This window comes from Aythya fuligula, chromosome 11 (assembly GCF_009819795.1).
Source record: "Aythya fuligula isolate bAytFul2 chromosome 11, bAytFul2.pri, whole genome shotgun sequence".
Lineage (NCBI taxonomy): Eukaryota > Metazoa > Chordata > Aves > Anseriformes > Anatidae > Aythya > Aythya fuligula.
This window is the reverse complement of record NC_045569.1, coordinates 9,545,475-9,566,207: the sequence shown is the minus strand read 5'-3', so window position 1 is coordinate 9,566,207 and position 20,733 is coordinate 9,545,475. Positions and strand designations below refer to the sequence as shown.

The 20,733-nt window shown below is 44.2% G+C and overlaps 1 protein-coding gene across 2 annotated transcripts in view; it reads right to left on the bottom strand.

Moving 5' to 3' along the window:
* The window catches only part of NPTN (neuroplastin), a 51,436-nt gene that overhangs the window by 7,205 nt on the left and 23,498 nt on the right, over nt 1-20,733 (bottom strand). For both annotated transcript variants that reach the window (XM_032194582.1, XM_032194583.1), the window contains exons 2-5: nt 17,394-17,562; nt 14,139-14,233; nt 5,688-5,821; nt 3,901-4,174 (exon numbers count right to left, since the gene is read on the bottom strand). In XM_032194582.1, coding sequence (XP_032050473.1) covers nt 3,901-4,174; nt 5,688-5,821; nt 14,139-14,233; nt 17,394-17,562 — 672 coding nt within the window. The remainder of the gene's footprint in view (nt 1-3,900; nt 4,175-5,687; nt 5,822-14,138; nt 14,234-17,393; nt 17,563-20,733) is intronic.

The following is a 20,733-nucleotide window of genomic DNA, read 5'->3' as shown; positions in this document are numbered from 1 at the left end:
GGGGGCAGACGTTCCTTCTCCTGCTATGCAGCAGCAGGACAAAATAAAAAATAAACACCTGAATTATGTGAAGGAGGAAATATCAGCGAAGGAGCTACCGAGCAGCCCTGTTCTGTGGCAGAAGAAGCAACTAAACCAAACACAAAAAGCAAGGTCCATGCAAAAAACTGCAGTCAGGAAATGCCAAAGTTAAAGGATCGCCCTCACTCCTCTGGCTGGCAGTGCTTCTAGCGGGCGGTAACATTTTGTGCAGCCAGCAAACGCGCTGGGAAAGTCTCTTTTGCAACACAGAGCCCTTCCCACCCAGCTCTGACACCTAAGTGGCCTTGCTCTGCAGTGTTACTGAACAGTAAACCGAGAACTGCTCCGAATTCAAGCAGGTATCTTCGCTACCCATCTGAGAGAAGCGGTAGCTGGCACGCTACGACAGGTAATTTTTAGCCTGTGGGACACGGAGATGAGAGAGAGAAAGGGAATTAATTCAATTGATTTTATTTTGGCTGGCCAGGTAGAGTTCCCAAGAGCTCTGGAAAGCATCCCAGACGTCTTCCAGGACAGAGATAATGTTTCTCTCCAGTCACATCCCCCACTAGCAAGTGGGGGCTCCTGTTCAGCATCAGCCATTGGAAGTCTTTGGGGGCACTTCTTTGTACCAAAAAGGTACCTACCTCGAGCCAACCCATCAGAGGATTCTCAGGGAGAAAAAAGGCCAGCTGGATACAGGAGACATCCCCCTTCCCTCCCTTCAGGTGGGGAACTCCAACGCCCTATGGGTCAGAGCTCGCACCCCAACATTTAGGCTGTTTATGGCAGCAGACACCTTATCAGCAGGAGCGGACAGCCTGCAGGAGGACGTGCCAAGCCGAATGATAACGATCCATTAGGCAGCAGTCCAAAGGAACATGCAAAATGGCCATCCATCCTCAAACACAGCTGTCTGTTCTTTTTTTTTTTTTTGGCTGCTTCTGCCTGCTACTGTAGATCAAAGGAGATCTGATGGGTCCAGTTATGCTGCTGCGATGGGGAGCGGGGTGATGGTGGGGAGCTATTAAAAAAATCTCAGAGTAGGGACAAATTTGGAGTAGTCCAAGGACAAAATGCACATCCCAGCGAGATGGGGCAGCAGGGAGGTTACTCTGCTACCAGTTTTTGCCCCTGTAAGCGAGGAGGAGGCACTAACAGCACAGCCTCGCACAAGGGCTGGCGTAACCACAACCCTTGTCCTGAAGGTTTAAGGCATCAAAACCAACAGTAAGAAAATTCGGGAGACTGGCTGACTGTAAAGAAACCACAGCAGATGCCAAATAATATTTATATTAAGTAATATGATGCTTAGACTCGCAGCTAATTAATGTTCTGATAGGCAACTGCTTAAGTTGCTGGCTCAACTGTGGGCTCGCTGGTGTTACCTGCCGCAGCTCACTGCAGCACAGAGGCAGATGCACGAGTTTGGAAACACTGAGTTTCAATCCCAGATAAACACACCACTGTGATCAAACGTTAACTTTGGCATTTCATAACAACATATTTAAAATAACAATGGAATTAAGAATAATATATAATAATAAGTAATTAAGAAAACGGTCAAGTGTGGAAATCAGCAGCCTATCAAGGATTTCTCACGTATGCATTTGTAAAACGCCCCGGCTTTAAGGGTGTTTCCCACCACAGTACCACGGAAAGCTCCAAATGCAGTTAAAGAAAGCACAAGAGTCTCCAAGGAAACACAGGACTCAAGTCAGCCTTTAGATGCCGATTGCATCTCTTCATCTAGCAAACCTAATACGTAATTATTGACTGCAATATTCAGTATTGGATTTTGTCCTCCAAGAAAGTGGGCAGAGAAAACACGGTTCAGAGTTTCATCACTCTCCAGGACTCGAGCTTAGCTGCCTTTAAAAGAATAGCGAACTGAGCAAGCAAAGTCAGTAACCTCAGTTACTTGGCTCATCATCTTGGACACCTACACCAGAGATGATGAGCCTGGAATTCCTCAGGCATCTGAAGAGCAGCCAGACCAGCCAGGAAAACTTCAGCCTTTGAAACAAGCCCGTAACGAACACCGATGCACAATTCACCTCTGGTGTGTGCTCAATTGTGCTAACACGCTTGTCGCGTTGCAATCTGGTCAAGTCCAAGCCAATTTCTACTGGATTAAATCCAGTTTATGCTGCTTGCGATAACTATTTCCATATCTGATTACAATTGCTGATGCCTCGTTTCAGTCCTTGTGAAACTTCACCAAGAGAAAGCTTGGGAAATGCAGGGAACTACCAACAGCCACCAAAAGAAAAGAGGTGAGATTCCCCCTGGCCAAAATGGTACAGCAATATGTGAGAAGCACGAGAAAACGTTCAATTATTCTTTCAAATACATCTGAAGTTTTCTGGGCTGGTTGAGAGCCACTTACAGAACAAACTGCCGGCAGTACAAACCCCTTCAGCAACCGTGAAGCTGTTAGTTGGCGGAGGTACATGCACAACACAGTATCAAGTTTGGTGGATACACACCTAGGAACGGTCCCAACGCATGCTCTGTAAGCAGTTAGTAATCGCTACCGAGGTGGTTAAGATCAAAAGCTAGTTTCCTCTAGGTATACACTATTTAAGAAAGTTTCGATCTGCTGTGGAAGTGATCCAAGCCTCTGCCAAGCTACTGAAATTGATTACCTATTTTGTAAGATTTCTTCTTCCACTCGCTAAAACCCAGCTCGGGAGCAGTGAAGTTATTTTCGCCCCAGCTCGACAAGCAGATTGCTGTTTCAGCACCTACGTTTCCATCCCGAAGGCAAACATCTTGCTGCGCTGTTACCGAGCCCTTGTGCAACTCAACGGCGAGTCAGTGCTGCACAAGCTACAACACAGCTGCTTTTGGGAGGTACCTACTGTGCTCGCAGGCTCGTCCAACCCAGGAAAGCCCCCGTGATTCAGTGCTTCCCCACACTGACTCAGCGTTTTGCCCTCCATGTACTCCCCAGCACCTGCTCCATTATCTGGACACGTCATGCTCCTACAGCAGGCAAGATGGCATTACCAGCTGTTTCTCACAGGGATTCCTTGAGTAAGTTTTCTTGACAAACACAGTAATAAGCAACTAGGTGTCACACGAGTGTCAGGTCTGTTTGTCAATGTTTTTCTTTCAAATACTCATTTTAGCTTCAAAATGCCCCTTCCCCCATTTTTAAAAGAGGGAGATATGCAGAAGTTCAAAGATAAAACAATTAAGCTGTTTGGTACACAACAAAGCTGTAATTAATCAGTGCTACCATCAAAGCTAATAGCCTAATCTTTAGAAAATACAACTCAGTGGACAGGAGTTTGCAGAGCATTCCTTAAATACATTACTAATTCAGTTACACACCAAAATAAGAGCCCTACCTCCCACCTCCCCTCCCACCCTCCCTGAAAACATGATATTTTTGAAGCATATCTGTGGTCCCAATCCCTCTAAGTGCAGTGTTTTCTTCCAAAACCTGCCCAGTGTCCAATCCAGGCACCATCAGGGATTAAAGGGTTTCCAGCTCTCTCCCTGTGCTGCGCTATGTTCCGTGGGCTGGCATGGAAGATTTCAGGGATACTACAGTAGGAAAGAGATGGGGGCACAAGGCCCACCTCGTGCAACAAAACACATTCCAAATATTGCAAAAAATTGCCCTCCCATCCCACAGTCCAAGATCCAGGGGAAATGCAGTGTTAGGACTTTGCACAGCACTCAGACCCTCTCGGCTTACTGGGGTTTTTAGGATTTGGAGAGTGAACAGATGAGAAGGCAAAGAGCTCAGAGCTGAACGAGCTGCGCTGATGATCCTTCCTGCCAAAGACCCCTTCTGTTTTCCTTCCATAAGTTTGCTTTGCCTTTTTATGTTTTCCTCCTCTTACAAGCGGCTTTGAGCACACTTACCGTCTGGGACTTCATCCGGCCGCTTCCTTTTCTCATAAACAACTATGATGACAACGAGGATAACAATTTCTGCCAAGATCCCCAAAAAGGGCCAGAGGGGAGCCAAGTGGCTGCGGACACGGAGGATGGTTGTGACGGACATGGAGCCGATCTGGTTGGTTGCGTTGCACTGGTACTCGCCAGGATCCTCGTTGATCTGTAGGTTCGTGATGCTGAGCTCAGTGTAGTTGTCTTTATTTGAAATAAAGAATCTGCCGGAAGAGTTGTTGATGTCCTGATGAAAGAAGAAAGGTGGAAGAGGAGAAGAGAGAGAGCTTAATAAGTCCTGGCACCGAGGCTTTTCCTTTTTATTTCCATGTCATGGCAAGTAGAAAAGATTTGATGGATTCTCAAAAAGCTGTTGGTTCTTTAACACAACAGAGCCCACTGCCAGTGTTCACTTTATATCCCTCCCTGAAGTGAATTGTTTCAAAACAAAAAAAAGAAAACAAACCATGTCAGCTTGACTGACAAGCTGCATTCTCCTGCTGTAACAGTAGCAGCCATGAAATGCCAGCGGTTGGGATGTACGTGTATGCTGCAGTGTTCTCAGCCTCGTGCCTTACGAGAAACCATTACAACCCATTCCCCTCTACACAACAAGATGAAACAAACTGATCTAACCAGACAAGAGAACTAGAGAGTGCTTTCCCAAGAAGGGGACAAAATCATTCCTATGTAGAGGAAAAAAAAAAAAAAAAAAAGCAGCACAGGTTAAGATTATTCTACGCTGCATTAGGTAGCATTGTCTAATTATTTAAGATACAGTAGACTTGTTAACATCTTGTCTTTGTAACATTTTTAAAACAAACACGCACTGTTCTTAGACTACCAAGTCTGAATATTTACAGAACCTGGAATTTAAGGCCCCACATTCTTTCCACATTTTGGAAAAAGATTTCTGGAATTACTTATTTTAAGAATCATAGGGGGCAAAACTGACAGAACAAAATACAATGGTTTGACCTTCCTGAGAGCTAATCTTGGATGAATTTATCAACTTCACCAGAAAGAAAGCCTGTGGGGAAGTTGACAGAGCAACACACAGGACTCTGATGACTCACAGCACTGGCTAAGCTGCCCATACATCACTGTCCCATGAAAAATTAAGCTCACCCTTAACAGTGAGCAAACAACCCACGCTATTACTTGCTGAATATTTGTTCTTTGTCTATCAATCAAGTTACTGCTTCTCTGGCAGATGTAAAAATAGGCAGGCTGAAGGATTTAGCAACTTTCAGCTTCTCTTCTGCTCTTCCAATTGCTGATCAAATTTTTAGCTCAACAGTTGGGTTGCCACATGGAAAAAATATGGGCACTTAAATGCTAATAGATATCACTGCCAAGTCCTCCTATCGAGTCTTGTGAGCTCAACCAGTAAAACTGAAAAACAATTTAAGAAATTTATAACTGAATGCATTTTTAAAGTACATTTCATAACGCGTGTTCTGCAGTTTGTAGCAGAGACCCTCAACATTCCATCTTTCGGGACAACTCCTAACTTTGTCCAGCAGCAAAGTAAAAAGCAACTGTTTGCTCAGCAACGCTACAGGCGTGCAACAGTTTTGTACTTGCTGCTGCTAAAAAAAAATCTCAGCTTTGCTCAGCCGCATCTCAGACTTATGGAACCACATTTTGAGACGTTACAAGGCACCCTAAAGAGCACACCCCTAGAACTAAGGTGGTCGTTTCCTGCCTTAGTGGGAGTTTTGGGATATTTATACATCCCCGTTACCCCAGTTCCTTACCTCGAATACTCCATTGACCTTCTTGCGCCACACCCATTCAGGATGTGGGTAGCCCACAGACTTGCAGTACATGAGTGCCTCCTGCCCCTCGTTTTTATTTTCACTTCGCTTGTGGCCAGTGATGTCAGGGATAGCTACAAAGGAAAACAGGAACTGCATTTACAAGCTGCTCGGTGGAGAGGCAGTTATTTTAAGCTTTAAGAATCTGCACAGCAAATAAGCGACAAGTTCCCTGGAAGCTATCACCTTTCCCACATTGAGCCCAACTTAAAAAAGGAAAACTGATTCCCACCTCTCTCCAACCAACATCTCAGCTGAACATCTGCAAGCGTATCACTCAGGCTTGGATCACCAGGCACACAGCGGGACAAGGGAGAAATCTCACCATTGGGCTTCAGTTATCTACCAAAAACCTACAGGACTGAGATGGCCCAGGTGCTCCCCAGGGCAGGAACAGGAGGAACATTTTCTGCACTGCTCAGGAGGTCCCTGTGGCTCTGTGGGTACCTTCAGCTTTGAAGCAGAGCTGCCAGGGACCTGGGTTACAACCTGCCCATTGTGTCAGGGCTCCGTGCTGATCCTGTTCTTAATGCAAAGCTCCAAAAGCTGCATCAAGCCATTATTCCTTGTAGCGAGATTGTAGATTTGGTCTGTAAATGTACCATGACCTGGAACACTTCACGCTTGTTAACACCTTACAGCGACACTACAGCTGGTATATGTAATGCAGCAAAAGTTAAAATCCCTCCAACAGAACACTGCTTCATCCAGCATGTATGCAAACATATTTTTAAGGGGAGCTGTAGGTGAATTGGGCAGTCCTGAGCAAAACACAGAATAAGTATCAGCACCCTAAATATCAGCAGAGGGTTTTAATTCTGAATTAATTTGTCTATAAATAATGGCACTGCTGTCCCCTTTGCATGTCACAGCAGCCTGTTGCAGCCTAATGCCTCACGAGAGATTACGCTGGATCAATGGACTGCCTGAGCTGAACCTTCACTTAAGCAGATGGCTTCAGTGCTGCAGTGACCACCTTTAAAGCCCATTCGCTTTCTAGCCTGCTAATTATGTCACACGTGGCCTGCTGTGTGATCGCTGGGTGCTGATCTGTTAATCCAGTCAAAATCCAATCTGAGAGCTCCAGGAAAAGACCCCCAGGTGCTGCAATTCATCACAAGGGTCTACACAAGGGAAGTTCCCTTTGCTGCTAGCAAAACCTACAGGCAGGAGCAGGGAGGTTTCCTGGTGGCTCATCTGCCACTGCATGTCAGAAGACTGAGCAGAAATTAAATCTTACTAAAGTCACAGCAAACTAACAAGTAAAATATCTCATGTGACTGACTGAGCAGCAGCACCTGAACCTGCTCTTCCCCCAAATTAAATCACAACTCCGGGAAAATGTTTGACAAGTTTATGTGCTAAAGGCATTGCCGTATCTCAAACACAAGGGCATTTGAAATGGAGTTTTCCCATGTTTTAGTGCTGGAGGATTCTTTTAGGACAGGTGATTGATAACACTGTTAGAGGCTGCATTAAACGAAGCTTCTGAACCATGAGAAGTCTTGGCTGTACAAACAAGGTACAGCATTCCTCAGCATCCACGTGTTCACCTGAAAAGACACCATCAGGAGAGGCTGATGACCCCAGGCTTTTGTCAAAATGCCTCTGCAAATACAAATTCCAAAAATCTCACACCTGTTGGAAGTTGCTTACAGAAATCCAGACTAAGCACAGGACCTCTGGTGAAGCCCCTAAAGGAGGTTATGCTATTTTAAAGTACTTTAAATACAGTGAGGAGCATGTCATCCTGTCCCCTTCCTGATTTTAAAGCATTTTCTCATCAAGGAAATCTTTCTCTTCAGGAAAGAAAATCCCCTTCTCCTTTGCAGGATGATACAACACTGAAGGAAATAATTCAGTATCCTCACAGGCAAATAACGTCTTTGCTAACAATCCTCAATATACGTGACCAAAGCAGCAAGAATGGATGAAGCTAGAGGAACGCTGTCTAGTTGCCAAATGATGCCAAACAGTTTTCAAGTCAAAGGTCTCCAAGCAGAAAATAAATCAGGCAGGGCTAGGTGTGCTGCATTACACCTTCAGGATACCAGTGTCAGGAGGCACTTTCCAAAATGCCATCCACAGCCTCAAAGAGGAGTGTTATTCTTACTCCAAAAGGTGGTGGTTCTTCATTAAGAAGCAAATTTCACTTTGTGATCCACCGAAAGGTGTCATCTCCTCCTTGGTAGGCACAAGAGGCTCTGTCGGGCAGGGGCTCGGTGAGCCCAGTGGGGTTTCTGCTTCCTCGAGGACGATATGCAGAGCTCACCTCCAAGCCCCCGACAGCGAAAGGCCTGCAAGCATGGAGCATATGGGACAGACTTGGAGGCAAAGCGATGGTCCCGAAACTGGCACGTAAGGGCTGTCAAAAGCAATTGTGAAGCACTCCCCATTAAGGAAAGAAGAAATAGGATTCATCAGCTTACAGTGAAGCCCCACACAGCCTCCATCTGTCAGCACTGGGTTTTCACCAGCAGGAAGAGGCTGAAAGCAGAGCCTTGCAGGGACAGGGCGCAGCAAGTCTGTGCCGTGCAGCTGGCCCACTTTTTCTAGGAGAAAGAAAGGGGAAGCTTTCTAGGACATGGTGACTTCTGCTGCAGGGTGACCTAGCGTTCTCCTACAGCCAGGAGATAATTATATTGAAGAAGAGGACATCTTTGCCAGGTTATCCCAATGAGAGCATTAAGTGACACGAGCACGCTCTGCCTGTTCCTTGCTGGGCACAGTTATGCAGCAGCCATTTCCAGCTCTCCGAGGGCTGGGACTATTTTTGTACACAGTCTGAGGGGAGCATTACAGGGAATATTAATATTTCAGGGCATCTGATGCTAGCCAGTTTCAAGCTATGGCTGAGACATTTCCAGTCCTTTTTCTATCAGAATGTTTGGCTAATTGCCTTCTGCTGTACAAGCTACATTTGAAATATCACCGCGGCTGACCTCAATCACAGATTTAGCAACAGAGCAACATTTTCCTGCAAAGCTTTTCTAGTCGAGGTTTTTCTTACACCATTCTGCTCCAGTGCCAGTAACATACAAAGCACAGAATGAAGCAGGTTTTGTTCCTTGGGATTTGGATTTCACCTCGGCTTTTACACAGCACTGCTCAGCAGAACCCACATTGCTGCTCAGACACAGCTCGCTGCGGAGATGTGGGCCCAATGCATTGTGTCAGGTCCCACAGTAGTGGAAGCAAGCTAATGCTCCTGATAAAAGCAAGGATTTTTATTCTTACTTCATGGAAGCAGGAAAAAACGTACTGAAAATCTAAAGACCTGTTCAAAACAGCAGACGAAAGAGCAAAAAGAGGCAGGGCTAGTTTAAGTTAATTGATAGTTAAAAGTATGTAACAAAATAAGTACAGGTTTAGTCATTCTTAACAGGAGTAATCTTATAAGCATCACTCTTTCAGTAGATTTAATATGCATCACAATAGAAAGGGGTTTTGTGCCAAAGCACATATTGTGCCTCCAAACTGCGTGTACACCACAGGCACAAACTGCAGCTTTTGGGACGGGGATGCTTCAGCACAGCCTTGGCACAAGTGCTCTTTGGTTCCTCTGTTACAGGGCATGCAGTGCAATCCTCTTAATATAAAGGAGGGATTCAGTCCCTCATTTCCAAGTATTTAAGATATTTTACTAGCATTACTAAAATGGAGGGGAGGGCTAATACGCCTGTCAGTTCCAAAACAATGCCCCAGTTAACAGAACCCGTCGAGTTTTCCTATTAAAAGACAAAATTAAAGTAAGGTGCTGAGGTGCAGAGGCACCTAAAAATATTCTTGCATGTAAAAACTATTCCGTCTTATGGGTGACCTAGTAGAAGGTCTCTGAAGTTTTATTTTTCTGCATTACAATTCTCATCCACATCTACCTTGATAGCCTGGGTGGAAAGCAAGGACACCAACGGCACTGCAGAGATGGAGAACGTGACGTGCATTGCCCTTTCAGTGTTCAGGACCACTATAAAATGCAGCTGTGCTGAGAGAATGCTGGATTCCTGAATTCACTGCTGGTACAGCATTGTGAAACTGCTGCAGAGGTTTCCTAAGAGCTTGGAGCCAAGGAACCAAGCTCCTCAAGGCTGCTGATACAGCCACCTGTTTTCCAGCACACTGCTTGGGCTGGAGCCAGAGTGAAAGCAGAAGAGCCACGTTCTGGGTGCGGGTATTGCCTGTGAAACCAGAGCCTGTGGCTCGGCTGCAGTTAGGGGGTACAAGAAGCGGTTGCAGAGCAGGTAAGTTGTACGCTCTCACAGAGGTGGTGGTCTGAGCACTTACTATTGGGAAGTCGACTAATTGCAGGTGACTGAAGAGGAAGGTGCAGAAGAAACAAGGAATGAAGAGAGAAACCAGAAGATTCCCCTCGGCGTCATGATGCTAGAAAGGATGAGGAAATGAAAAGCTCTACCTGTGCACGGGAAGGTGCACGGCAAGAAAGGAGCCTGGGATGGGAAGGTGAGGTAGGGAGAACAGACGCCGTCCATCGGTCACACTGTGTCCATCATGACCTTTCCTGGGGCTTGCACAATTTCTGGGCACACAGAGGGAACTGGAAGCACGCTCCTCTCCAGCTGGTTCTTGCTGCTGCTGTTCTGCACCAGATGATGGTTTGTACAATACAAAAAGACAAACTTGTTTCAACCTCCTTCTCCCAAGATCTTGCTACCAGCAGAAAGATTGAAGAGAGAGTTCTTCAGACAGCTGCATCTCTTTCCTTTTGATCTTCAAGCTTGCAGAGCTCTCAGCCAGCAGGTTCAGGAAGCCAGGGGGGAGAAGACCCCTGCTTCATGGAGGAATCCTTCCAAAATCAACACAGGCCTAAGGCTGTTGTTTCAGGTTTTCAGCAGCTCTCACACAATGCCCCAAAACAGCTCTGAGATAATTTGAGCAAGAAAGTTTCCATCAGATGCTTCACCCAAAAGCTGCCTGTACGAGGGAAGCCAGACTTGGTCCATTCCTGGGAACTCCCAATGGCTGACATTAAAACCCAGTATTTTAATTCAATTGCTTTTATGCAAGTGCTGCCCCAGTAATTTCTTTTCCAAGAACAGCTGCTTTAAATATGCAAGCACATCTAGCAGTTCTAACAGCAGCGCTCATGTTTCTGCATTTTTATCTTCCTACACAGGCCTTGTAGAGATTGGGGAAGAAAATAGGCAGCATTACATAAAAGGCAAATGGCACTGGTGTATCCTGGATTACATCTGCTGCAAGGCATTTGGTAGAGTTGTTCTCGAGTTGTCAGAAAGTCACTATTTTAGTCCACAAGCACTTTTATATTCAGGGCCATCTTTTCTCCATGCATCAGCAGTTAAAAAAACTGCAATGCAATTACAATCAGCAATTAAATGAATACGTTTGCGTACCACTGCTCGTCCACAAATACTCTGATGGGCCACATATGCAGGTAAGCGTTAAATTGCAGCTTCTGCATGGCCAAACAAGATTCATGCATCGCTGATGCATTACACATGCCTCAATTAACGAGGTAACATCTCCACGCATCACGCTGTACCAAAATCAGTCTGATTTGAGCACTAAAACTGCTTTAGCAGCATGCGTAGAATATTTACACCAACCTGCAAGAATCACAGGGAATGCCTTCCTTTGCAAAACGGTAAAAAAAAAAAGCCTGCATATTCTATGCAACTGGCGTGGATAGTATTCAGAGACATTTACATCCAAGAAAATATATGTGATGCCGTATAAGTTTAGCGGTATGGCTCTTCCAGGAGCAGTAACTTAAACACGCTGATCAGAATGAATTTATGTATAGCGCTTGGACTGCAGGGAGACTGTACACAAAGTTCACTTGTGCTTTAAGTGCAGCCCCAATTTATTGCTACACAAATCTCTCTGCAACAGGGGTTGGACAGGAAAGCATGTTTTCAGTTTAAAACTATCCGCGTATTCCAGTTTCCAATGTGCTTTGCAGGACTTGGGAAGGTATCGCCACTTCACACAATGCTGCTCTGTGCACGCAGACCTCAATACTGCTCTGTCGAGGAGGAATTCAGGCAGCCACTCCTGGGATGCTGCAAGGAGGAGCCAGAGAACAGGGTTACCCAGTCCTTGTGTTACGGCTGCAGAGCAAGCTGCAGGTGCGATGCCTCCAGGAGCAGCGTTCATTAACTTGCAAGTGATGATTGCTCATCTGTATCTATACATAAATTATCTGTGCAAAGTGGCTGGTAGGATGAATTATTATTCTCCCTCTGCCCTTTCTGCCAATAGTTCAATCAGATATATTGGCGTTTCTTCCTGCAGCTTGAGGTCCTCCCTCCCTGTGCAAAGCTCCCTGCCAAGCTTGCCTGGTGCCCCTGCCTGCCACTTGGCAGCAGAGACGCCCTAAGCCAAATGTCTCTAAAAGGTCTTTTGACAGATTATACAAAGCTGGAAAAGGTCTTATTCAATCCATTATCAGAGCTATATTTCCTGTCTCTGGAAGCAATTTGTCACCCCTGAAAGCAGCCTAGAGAAGGCAGAAAGGACTAAAGATCTTAATTAAGATATTGAAAGATTCAGAAATTACGGTGTAAGAGCAGAATGCAAAAATTTCCCCAGAACTAAGGAAAAAACACAACTGTAAATTGAACACCCAGAAGACAACCTCACCAGAAGTACAACTGGAGTTTGGATTCCGGTTGATTGTGCTTAAATCAGTAGTTATTTTTAGAGCTGCCATCAGATTTCCAATCAATAGCAGCCCACTTCAGGTGCTGCTCACCACTTCTCTAGGCCAACAGGACCTTGGGGTGCTCCCACGTGAGCACGTATTTTACATTTCCTTTTTCTTTGCAGACGTAGCTTCTGCACCAGAGCTGGTTAAATGCTGGATATGTCTCGAAATATTATTATATGCATGATCATTAAAAAAAAAAACAAAACCACTCTTAAAATCAAGATGGGAAATCAGCAAGCTTTGTTTGGTGCATCACTGGATTGTGAAGGGAAATATTGACTTATGAATAAGCAAAGAAGCTGTTTGTATGGTTCAAAAGATTCTTTGCTCATGAGGAAAAATGATGTTCAGAATAATTTGTCATTTCTCACAGACTGCTGAACTCCTCTCACTTGCTTTGGATTCGGAAACCTGACCATGCAGCATTCAATGAGGCAACAGAAGTATCCAGGAAAAAGGTTTCAGCTTCTGCTGCAGATCTGTGGTGCCTAATTTAAACAGCAGTGATCGCAATATAGATGAGGACAGGCTGCATCACCAGCGCAGGGATGCTGAGAAATAGAGAAGCACCCTCCTTCCCACTCACTGCTGTTCCTACAGCAGCAGAGAAAGCTCTGTCTAAGCTGGGGATGTGATGAAGCTGGTAAGTAATGCTCATTTAGATTCCGAACTAATTTACAGTACACCATAAAACAAGCATATTAGTACAATCCCAGACACACATAGGCTGGCTGCAAGAATTTTTAATCAAGTTTTTGCTTGACCTCATCTGTCTTTGACTAACAAGGCTGCCATAATGCATCATACCGTAGAGCATTAGGGGAAAACTACTGCACAGCAGTGACCACATCCACATGCTGGCTAGTCATTTACACGGTTATTCAGCAAACAAATTGAACAACCATTTAACACTGGATAGAACACCAGTATCTCTATGCTACCTCTCTTTTTTATGTCTAAAACATTGAACAAAAAAGCATCAACTACAGTAAAGCTCGGTGCAAAGAGCATATTTGCTGCAGCACAAGATTTTTTTGGGCTACTTTCACATTCTGCAGATTCTAGCCACAATTTTCTGACATCTTTATGACCCTAGCAGTATCAATATGCACAAGACAGGGAAAAAAACAACACATGTAAGCAGAAAAACCTCAGTCTGACACAGGGCATCTGTCCAAACTGGCACCCAGGCTTTCCCAGCAGTTGGACTTGTCTCTGCAGACAAAAAACTACAAGTACACCACTTCCAAGCTGTCACGTGTGAGATGCTGGCTCTTCATTTTCCCCATTCAGAAACAGGAATTCAAAATACATTCAATACATTCAGAAGACCTCATTTACTGTTAAACCGAAATGGGGAGGGAGCCCCAGTTGTCTTAGACATATTCTGCAGCAATCTTTTTATCCTGCTTGGGCAGGCGTGCTCATCGTAGCAGTGCAGACAAATATGCTAGAACGGTGTTTTAGTACCCTCTGTGAGGACCACAACTCCAATATTCACATTCCCATATCTGTGAGATCTTACCCCAGGGATTTTCTGTAAAACTTCCTCTGAAATTATAACTAAAGATTGGGTAAGAGGCTTGATTTCATGAGGAAAGGCCTCCTGAGTTTGCCTTCTTGCACCGACACCAAGTGAGATAGCAGAAGCAGTGAAACCTTCACTTTTAGGGAGAGGAAACAAAACAAAACAAAAAGAGTACCTCTCACTTCTATAGTGGCGTTGGCTACAGGAGAGTTTGAAAACACAAACACGCACAAGTATTCCCCTGACTCTTCTGCTCTGGGCTTCAAAATCCTGCAGACAGGGAGAGAACAGATGAGCTGTGTTAGGTATTATGTTAGCATTCAAAAATGAGCAGGCTAGGAGGTTTTTTTTTTTTTTTTTTTTTTAAACTTTAATCCTTTAACAAATAATAGCTGTGAAATTCAGTTAATTCAAGGGGTTGTACAGATGCATCTACTTGAAACAAATGTTGTTTGCCAAGAAAAAGGGTGAGCTCTAGTCAGTACCAACTGAGCTGCTAAAGCTGCATTTAGTTTAAGAGCAAGGAAGGCCCCTCACAACTGTTAATTATGCACTCCAGCTTATATGGAAAATTAGGCAGCTAATAAATCACCTCTCTCTCTCAATGGGACATGATATGTACTACCTACGTGGAAAAGAATCATTGCACACCCAACTGGGATATGATAAATCAGAGATACAATCATGGCTAAATGCTGTCATCTCAAACTGTTGTCTTTTGTAACAGCAGGTATGAGACTGATCCATTAATAGCGTTCCCTGAGTCAGATGAGACATGGAAAATCTGCAAAAGCTGGTCAGCTCACGAAGGAAGGCACCACGCAGGAATCTGCTGCCATTTAGGAAATTAGGAAAGACTAACTCAATAAGAGCTAGCAGAGGGAAAAACAGATGCAAGCCAACCAGAAGAAAACTGGAGCTGCAAAAAACACAAAGGAAAAAAATACTTTGGAGATGGTGCTAACTTCAAGTCCACCAGCTTTTGCTGTCCTTTGAAAAGCTTTGGGAAACAAATTACTTAAAAGCTCTAGGTATATGTTCTTCATATAGTTACCTACAAAAGATATCTTAGAGTAGGGAAACATGCTATGATGTGACACAGTTTACATCTCCATACAGCATAAACAGAGTATTGTACAGTATTCCCCATCGCTCCCCTACACTGAAAGGCTTTTTTTTTTTTTAAACTTATTTTTAAGCACATTAAGTGGATAGCACACAGATGAACAGGAACCCTACAGAAGAGCATTGTAATAAAAGAATTTAATTGCACATGGAAACTGCTTAGACATGTGGAAAAAGCTGCTCGCTTTGACCGTGCACTTGGACCCAAGACTTCACTCTGTTTGCAGGGCTTACTTTCCAGTCACTGGTGAAAGCCTAAACTTAGTTATGAAGTTACTGTCTTTCTGAAACATGGGTGTTATCGTTAGATCTGAGTCAAAATTAAAGATTATCTCCATGACAAAGAACAATCATTGACCATTACCAAACATCAAAGCTGTACCTGGCTTTTAAACCGCAGCCAGGCGAAGCAGGAGCACGTTAACTCCGAACACCAGCGCCCGCTGACAAAGGGTGGAAACGTGTGCTCCTCGCCCAGCTGCACGGCACAAACCCCACCCAGGTATTTCCATTACTAAGCCATTGTAGAACTCCAGATATTTCCATTACTGAGCTGTTGTAAAACTCAGGAAGCATGGGGGAAGGCACAGACTACCTGTCTTTCTCTGATTCCCTTAAGGGCCTTACTATTTAAGCAGGCATACTCTAGATGCTTTTTTTTTTTTTTTTTTTTTTTAAATCAATGCTTAAGAAGTGGAAGAAAAAAGAAATTTTTTCAGTTCTACAGACTTCTTTTTAAAACGTGAAAGTACAGCAGCCTCTAGTAGAGTTGTATTGGGTTGTATTGCCATAAATCAGTAAAACAAGCGTACACTGATAGAGCTTCAAAGCTGTAAAGACGGACAAGAGCCTAGCCAACAACTTCTCTCTGCCCCCTGGTTTTAGGAGAAGCCCAGCTTATCATGGCCAGAGCTATTACTGAACTCTGAATCAACTGATGAAGAACGTGGAAAGAAGTCACCACTTCTCTCCTCCAAACTATGAATGCAGATGAGGGGACAGGTTTCTTCCACGGGTGGAAGCACTTTGCTAAGGCAGCGAAAGCCTTAAGTATTTCTTAATCCTGTGCCAGCAAGCAACACTAGTACAGTAACGATCCTGCAGAATTCTGGTGGAGACAGAAAAGTCAGGTGAGTGTACAGGCAGGTTTCCCTCCGTTAGAGCAGAGACAAGGCACAGTAAGCCAGATGTGCTCTAATTTAACAGGCCTTGCCTAGACATAAGCACCTTCTTCTAGTGGAACAGCTAAGTAGGAGGGGCAGAATTGGTCTCACATCTCCAAGGAGTAAGAAAGATGCCACCACACAGGTGCTTAAAATATTCTTCAAGTGCTTTTCATTCTAGCTTAAGACTGAACAGAAGGCTCTATGTGCTATCTATGCTACCTCCTAAGAGAAGAAAATGAAATAGGGGGAAAAAAGCAAGGAAGCCACACACAGAATAAATCTCTGGTGGCATTACTGAGCACGTTCTGTACGCTCTCATCAGCTCCACGGCTAGAAAGCCCCATTGCAGGAATACTGAAAGCTCCAAAGGATTTATGCTTGATGCAAGCGACAGAGACACGAAAGAGGTAGCTGCACACGTTCTGCTCTCCTCCACACCCTTAGACAAGAAGCAGAGACAAAGTCAGAGCATGCACACGTGGAACAGATTAAGGCTGAAAATGTGGATGTACTGACACACAAGAAGCACAAGTGATACAGCTGCACTGGTTTAACGAAGACCTGGTACCATTTCATAGCACTGCTCAGACAACTCTCAGAACAGTCTTTTTTCTCCTAGGGCCAGAAAATGATTAACACAGCCAACTACAGCAGTGCTTTACGTACTGTGTTTCCCTGCATGATAAAAATGCACAGCTGCAAATTCATCCTTATATAGACATGAACAGGATAGAGACAGAGCAGAATATACTCAGAGGGGGAAAAATGAAAGCTAGACTTGGTGTCTGCACCTATGCCACACATCACACACAGACCAGAAAAAAAATAAAGGAGTTTAGCATGAAATTACGGGCAACTTGACAAAGAGAAGTTCCCAGTGTGTTTTTGTTGATGCTGTATTTTTGTGAACCAGGCAGGACAGCTGTAGACAATCTCCCCAGATTGTTCCTTTAACTGTTTCACAGGCATACTTTTTGTAAAGCCTCTAACGTGGATCAGTTCCCACAATTTGTCTGACCACGGTGACGCTGAGCCAGGGACCCTGGAGTCCCAGCAACTCACTCACTACTGCAGCTGCAGGTTTGCCAATTCTGCCATTCTCCAGTGTAAGGTGGAGATTTTTCCCTGAAGAGACTTACTTGTATTCTGTAGTGTTTGAAGTTTTTCTAGTGCCAGGGATCTCTTCTCCATTCTTCACCCAGTAGCTGGATGAAAGGGGGCTGGGACTCGTGGTGAGGTTGCACTGCAATGTGACGGCTGAGCCATACAGATGGATGGTTACATCCTCGCTGGCATTGATCCTCGGCTCTGGAAAAAAAGGGACACATTAAATAGCAACAAATCTTCACTGGCAAGTGTGCCACACTAGTCTAAAATGCGAAGGGCAACAGGGAAGGGGAAAAAGACTACACAAGGACTGTCACTGCACTAATTCGGGAGACATCAAGAAAGTCACAATAAAACAACTGACTACTAGCGAAGGCAACACCTTACGGATCAGCTCCCCTGTGTGGGAAAAAGAGAATTCATTATTTCAGATTTTTTATGTTTTACGTTACTACAGATGTCAGTGCAACATGACTAATCATTTCTACACGTGGCTGAACATAAAACAGATAATAAAATGGATAAATGTTTGTCCTGCGACTATACATAAGAAATCAGCTATTTCTTTGGAAGCAACTTCTGCCTGGCGATTACTTGTTCCCTCTACCTACTCTGAGGTTTGAAACAAACCCATTTTCTGTGCAGAATAGCCCTCAAAGTCAGTCTTCTGAATAATGTTTCTGGACTTGCCCCTGCAAAGAGACTGATGTCTACCTAAGATACCCTGTCTTCACCTGGCCGTTTTTCCAGGCAAGACATGGTTTTGTGCTAGCAGAGCAATGCTCCTACAGCAATTTCACCAGTACCTGGAATTAGAGCAAACCCCGCTGTAAAGCACAAGTCTGATGAAGGATTGCTGAAAGCTGTCCTTAATGCTTAAAATTAAAAAAAAAAAAAAATAGGAATATACACTGTTAAAATGAGTCAGGTTTCTAAAGTAACCTGAACCACAAACACTTAGGAAGGGAAAAAAAAAATGTGAGCCTCATGACCTAAACAGACCAAAGGAGTTGGATACTTTGCTGGCTGAGCGAGGACTGAAAGCAGGCTGTTTTCATGGCAGTCTTACCTGGCACCGTCACACTGACATGATTTAGGGGAAAGCATTTCCAAAGCGATCAACTTCATACTAGGGCACTGCCCTTTTTTCTTCAAATTGAGCAATTATTCCCTAACAAATAATGGGGGGGTGACTTTTTTTTTTTTAAACAGCTGGAGACAGGTTTCCTCCTAAACTTGGCAAAAAACCTTTTCAGTTGAAGATCTCAGGGATCATAGCTGGTTTTAGGCATTCTGTTAAGAACAAGACTTAAAGGATGACAGATCTTATAGGAAATTTATGAATTTTTATGAATTATTGCCATTAGACTTCTGAAAAGCCCTTAATTTCACATGGAGTACAGTGAGCTGGTACTAGGGGTCACTGCTCCAGGAGTAAATGCACGTCCTCTGACTTCAATTTATTTATTTCCTTACTTTAAAGGGCAAAATGAGTCCCAAAGCTCCAGCTCTCGCCTCCACTCATTTCAGCAGCCACACTGCCCCAGCACCAACCTCTCTGAATGCAGGAGCCCCCTCCTCTGCAGGCGGGTCAGCAGCAAAGTGCAAGAAGGTGAGGAAACTGGTCAGTAACAAATGACTTGGTGATTTTTGCAAGTCAGCAAAGGATTTTTAATCCTGGAAGGTTTTTTATGCCTTGTCATGTTATTTGGAATGCAAATTTAGTCATATGCATGCAGTCTTCTGGATATTCATCTGCAAAGCACTTGGAAAACAAATTAAACGGAATGAGCAGTGGAAAATACAGTCCTGTCAAAAACACTGCATTTTTCATCGCATAAAGCACTCATTTCTCCAATACTACAGTACTTAGATTATTGCCCAGAAAGGCAGAGAGGTAAAATATCTACCTACTAATAACTTGACACAGCCCTCTGGGACTCCGGTCTATCCTTTTCTCCTTTCCTCAGCGGGCAAGCTACAGAACTTCTTCTCATAGCTATTTAAAACGAGGACTATCATTGAACTGTAGAAAAACTCACAGGTACTGTAGAAATAAGCTTTTTTTTTTCCTGACGTTTCTCATAGATACCTCACCATTATCAACTGCATTTCTGCCTCGTGATAGTCCCGCTGGGAATTTTATCTGTGCAAGGAGCTGTTTGGGTCCTACAGGGTACAAAATTGTTTGATTACTTTTCCCATGGCCAACAAAAAGCGTGCATGCCTTCTGAGAAAGCCACTACCAGGGCTTTATAGAGCTTTTTAGGAATGCGTTTAAAACAGTAACTCAGTGTTTGAATATTGATATAGAGGGGAAAAAAACTGCTAGAATTCACTGCTCATGCTGGGGTTTGTTTTAAATGTTTTGCTTTGATTATGAAAGCGGTGTCCTCCAAGTTTTTAGTCCCTGCTAACCTACAGTGTCCAAAAATATTTACAGTTGTCTCAGGCCTGCTTTGCTGGGGCCTTTTGTGCCTGACTTGTAACCTCTTCAAGCTTGCTTTGTGGCTGGAGATGACTGCAGCCTCATTTACATCTTTTCCCTGTACCTATGTTACTTTAATTGGTAATAATTAAACGCAGTGAGGCAATTCCAGTCTGAATGAGTTCTAAGATGAATTGCATGCAGAGAACTACTGGGATCGTAACGTCCAGACAGGGATGCCCTACTGAAAGAGAAAGGCACAAGAGGCTTTTCACACACCACTTGCACTGTCCGTTTCATGAAGGAGCAGGTTTTTACATAAAGACATCCATAAGCGATATTCGTTATCCAAACCAGTAACAAGCTTGAAGCCAGAGGTAGTTCCTGGGTGCTAATGTTTAAAAATCAAGTTGCACTTGAGCCCTCAGCGTTCTAGTTTTGGTATTGGACACCAGCTGTGATTTATGACAGTGGGAAGAGAGAGGTTCTGCTCTTTGGATCCAGTTGGTGTTCCCTTTCCATGATGCTGATGACACACGAACAAAACACGAGGCCAGCAGCAACGCAGCCACCATCAGCTGGAAATACCAGCACCGTTCAGACAGAGAACTCCGGCTTCAAAGACGAATTTTGCTTGCACACAATTAAGCTGCCAAGAGATTTTGGGCAGTGGCAGAGGTCCATATCCTCAAGGGCAGCTTCGAAGTCTGCTCTTCTCTCCATTTCCAGCACAGCCATGCAGGAATTGGTGTCCAAGAGCTGTTTCCCAACACCAACAGGTCAGATCTCCTGACACAGCCAACATTTTGAAGTAAAAGCATTGAAGTATTCGGTTCAATGCTTTCTCCCACATGTAAGTGTGAATAAAACACAAAACTGGAACAATCAGCCTGGTCACGAGGCACTTAGCAATGAAGTCACGGCACAGGCTCCAGAATTAGCAG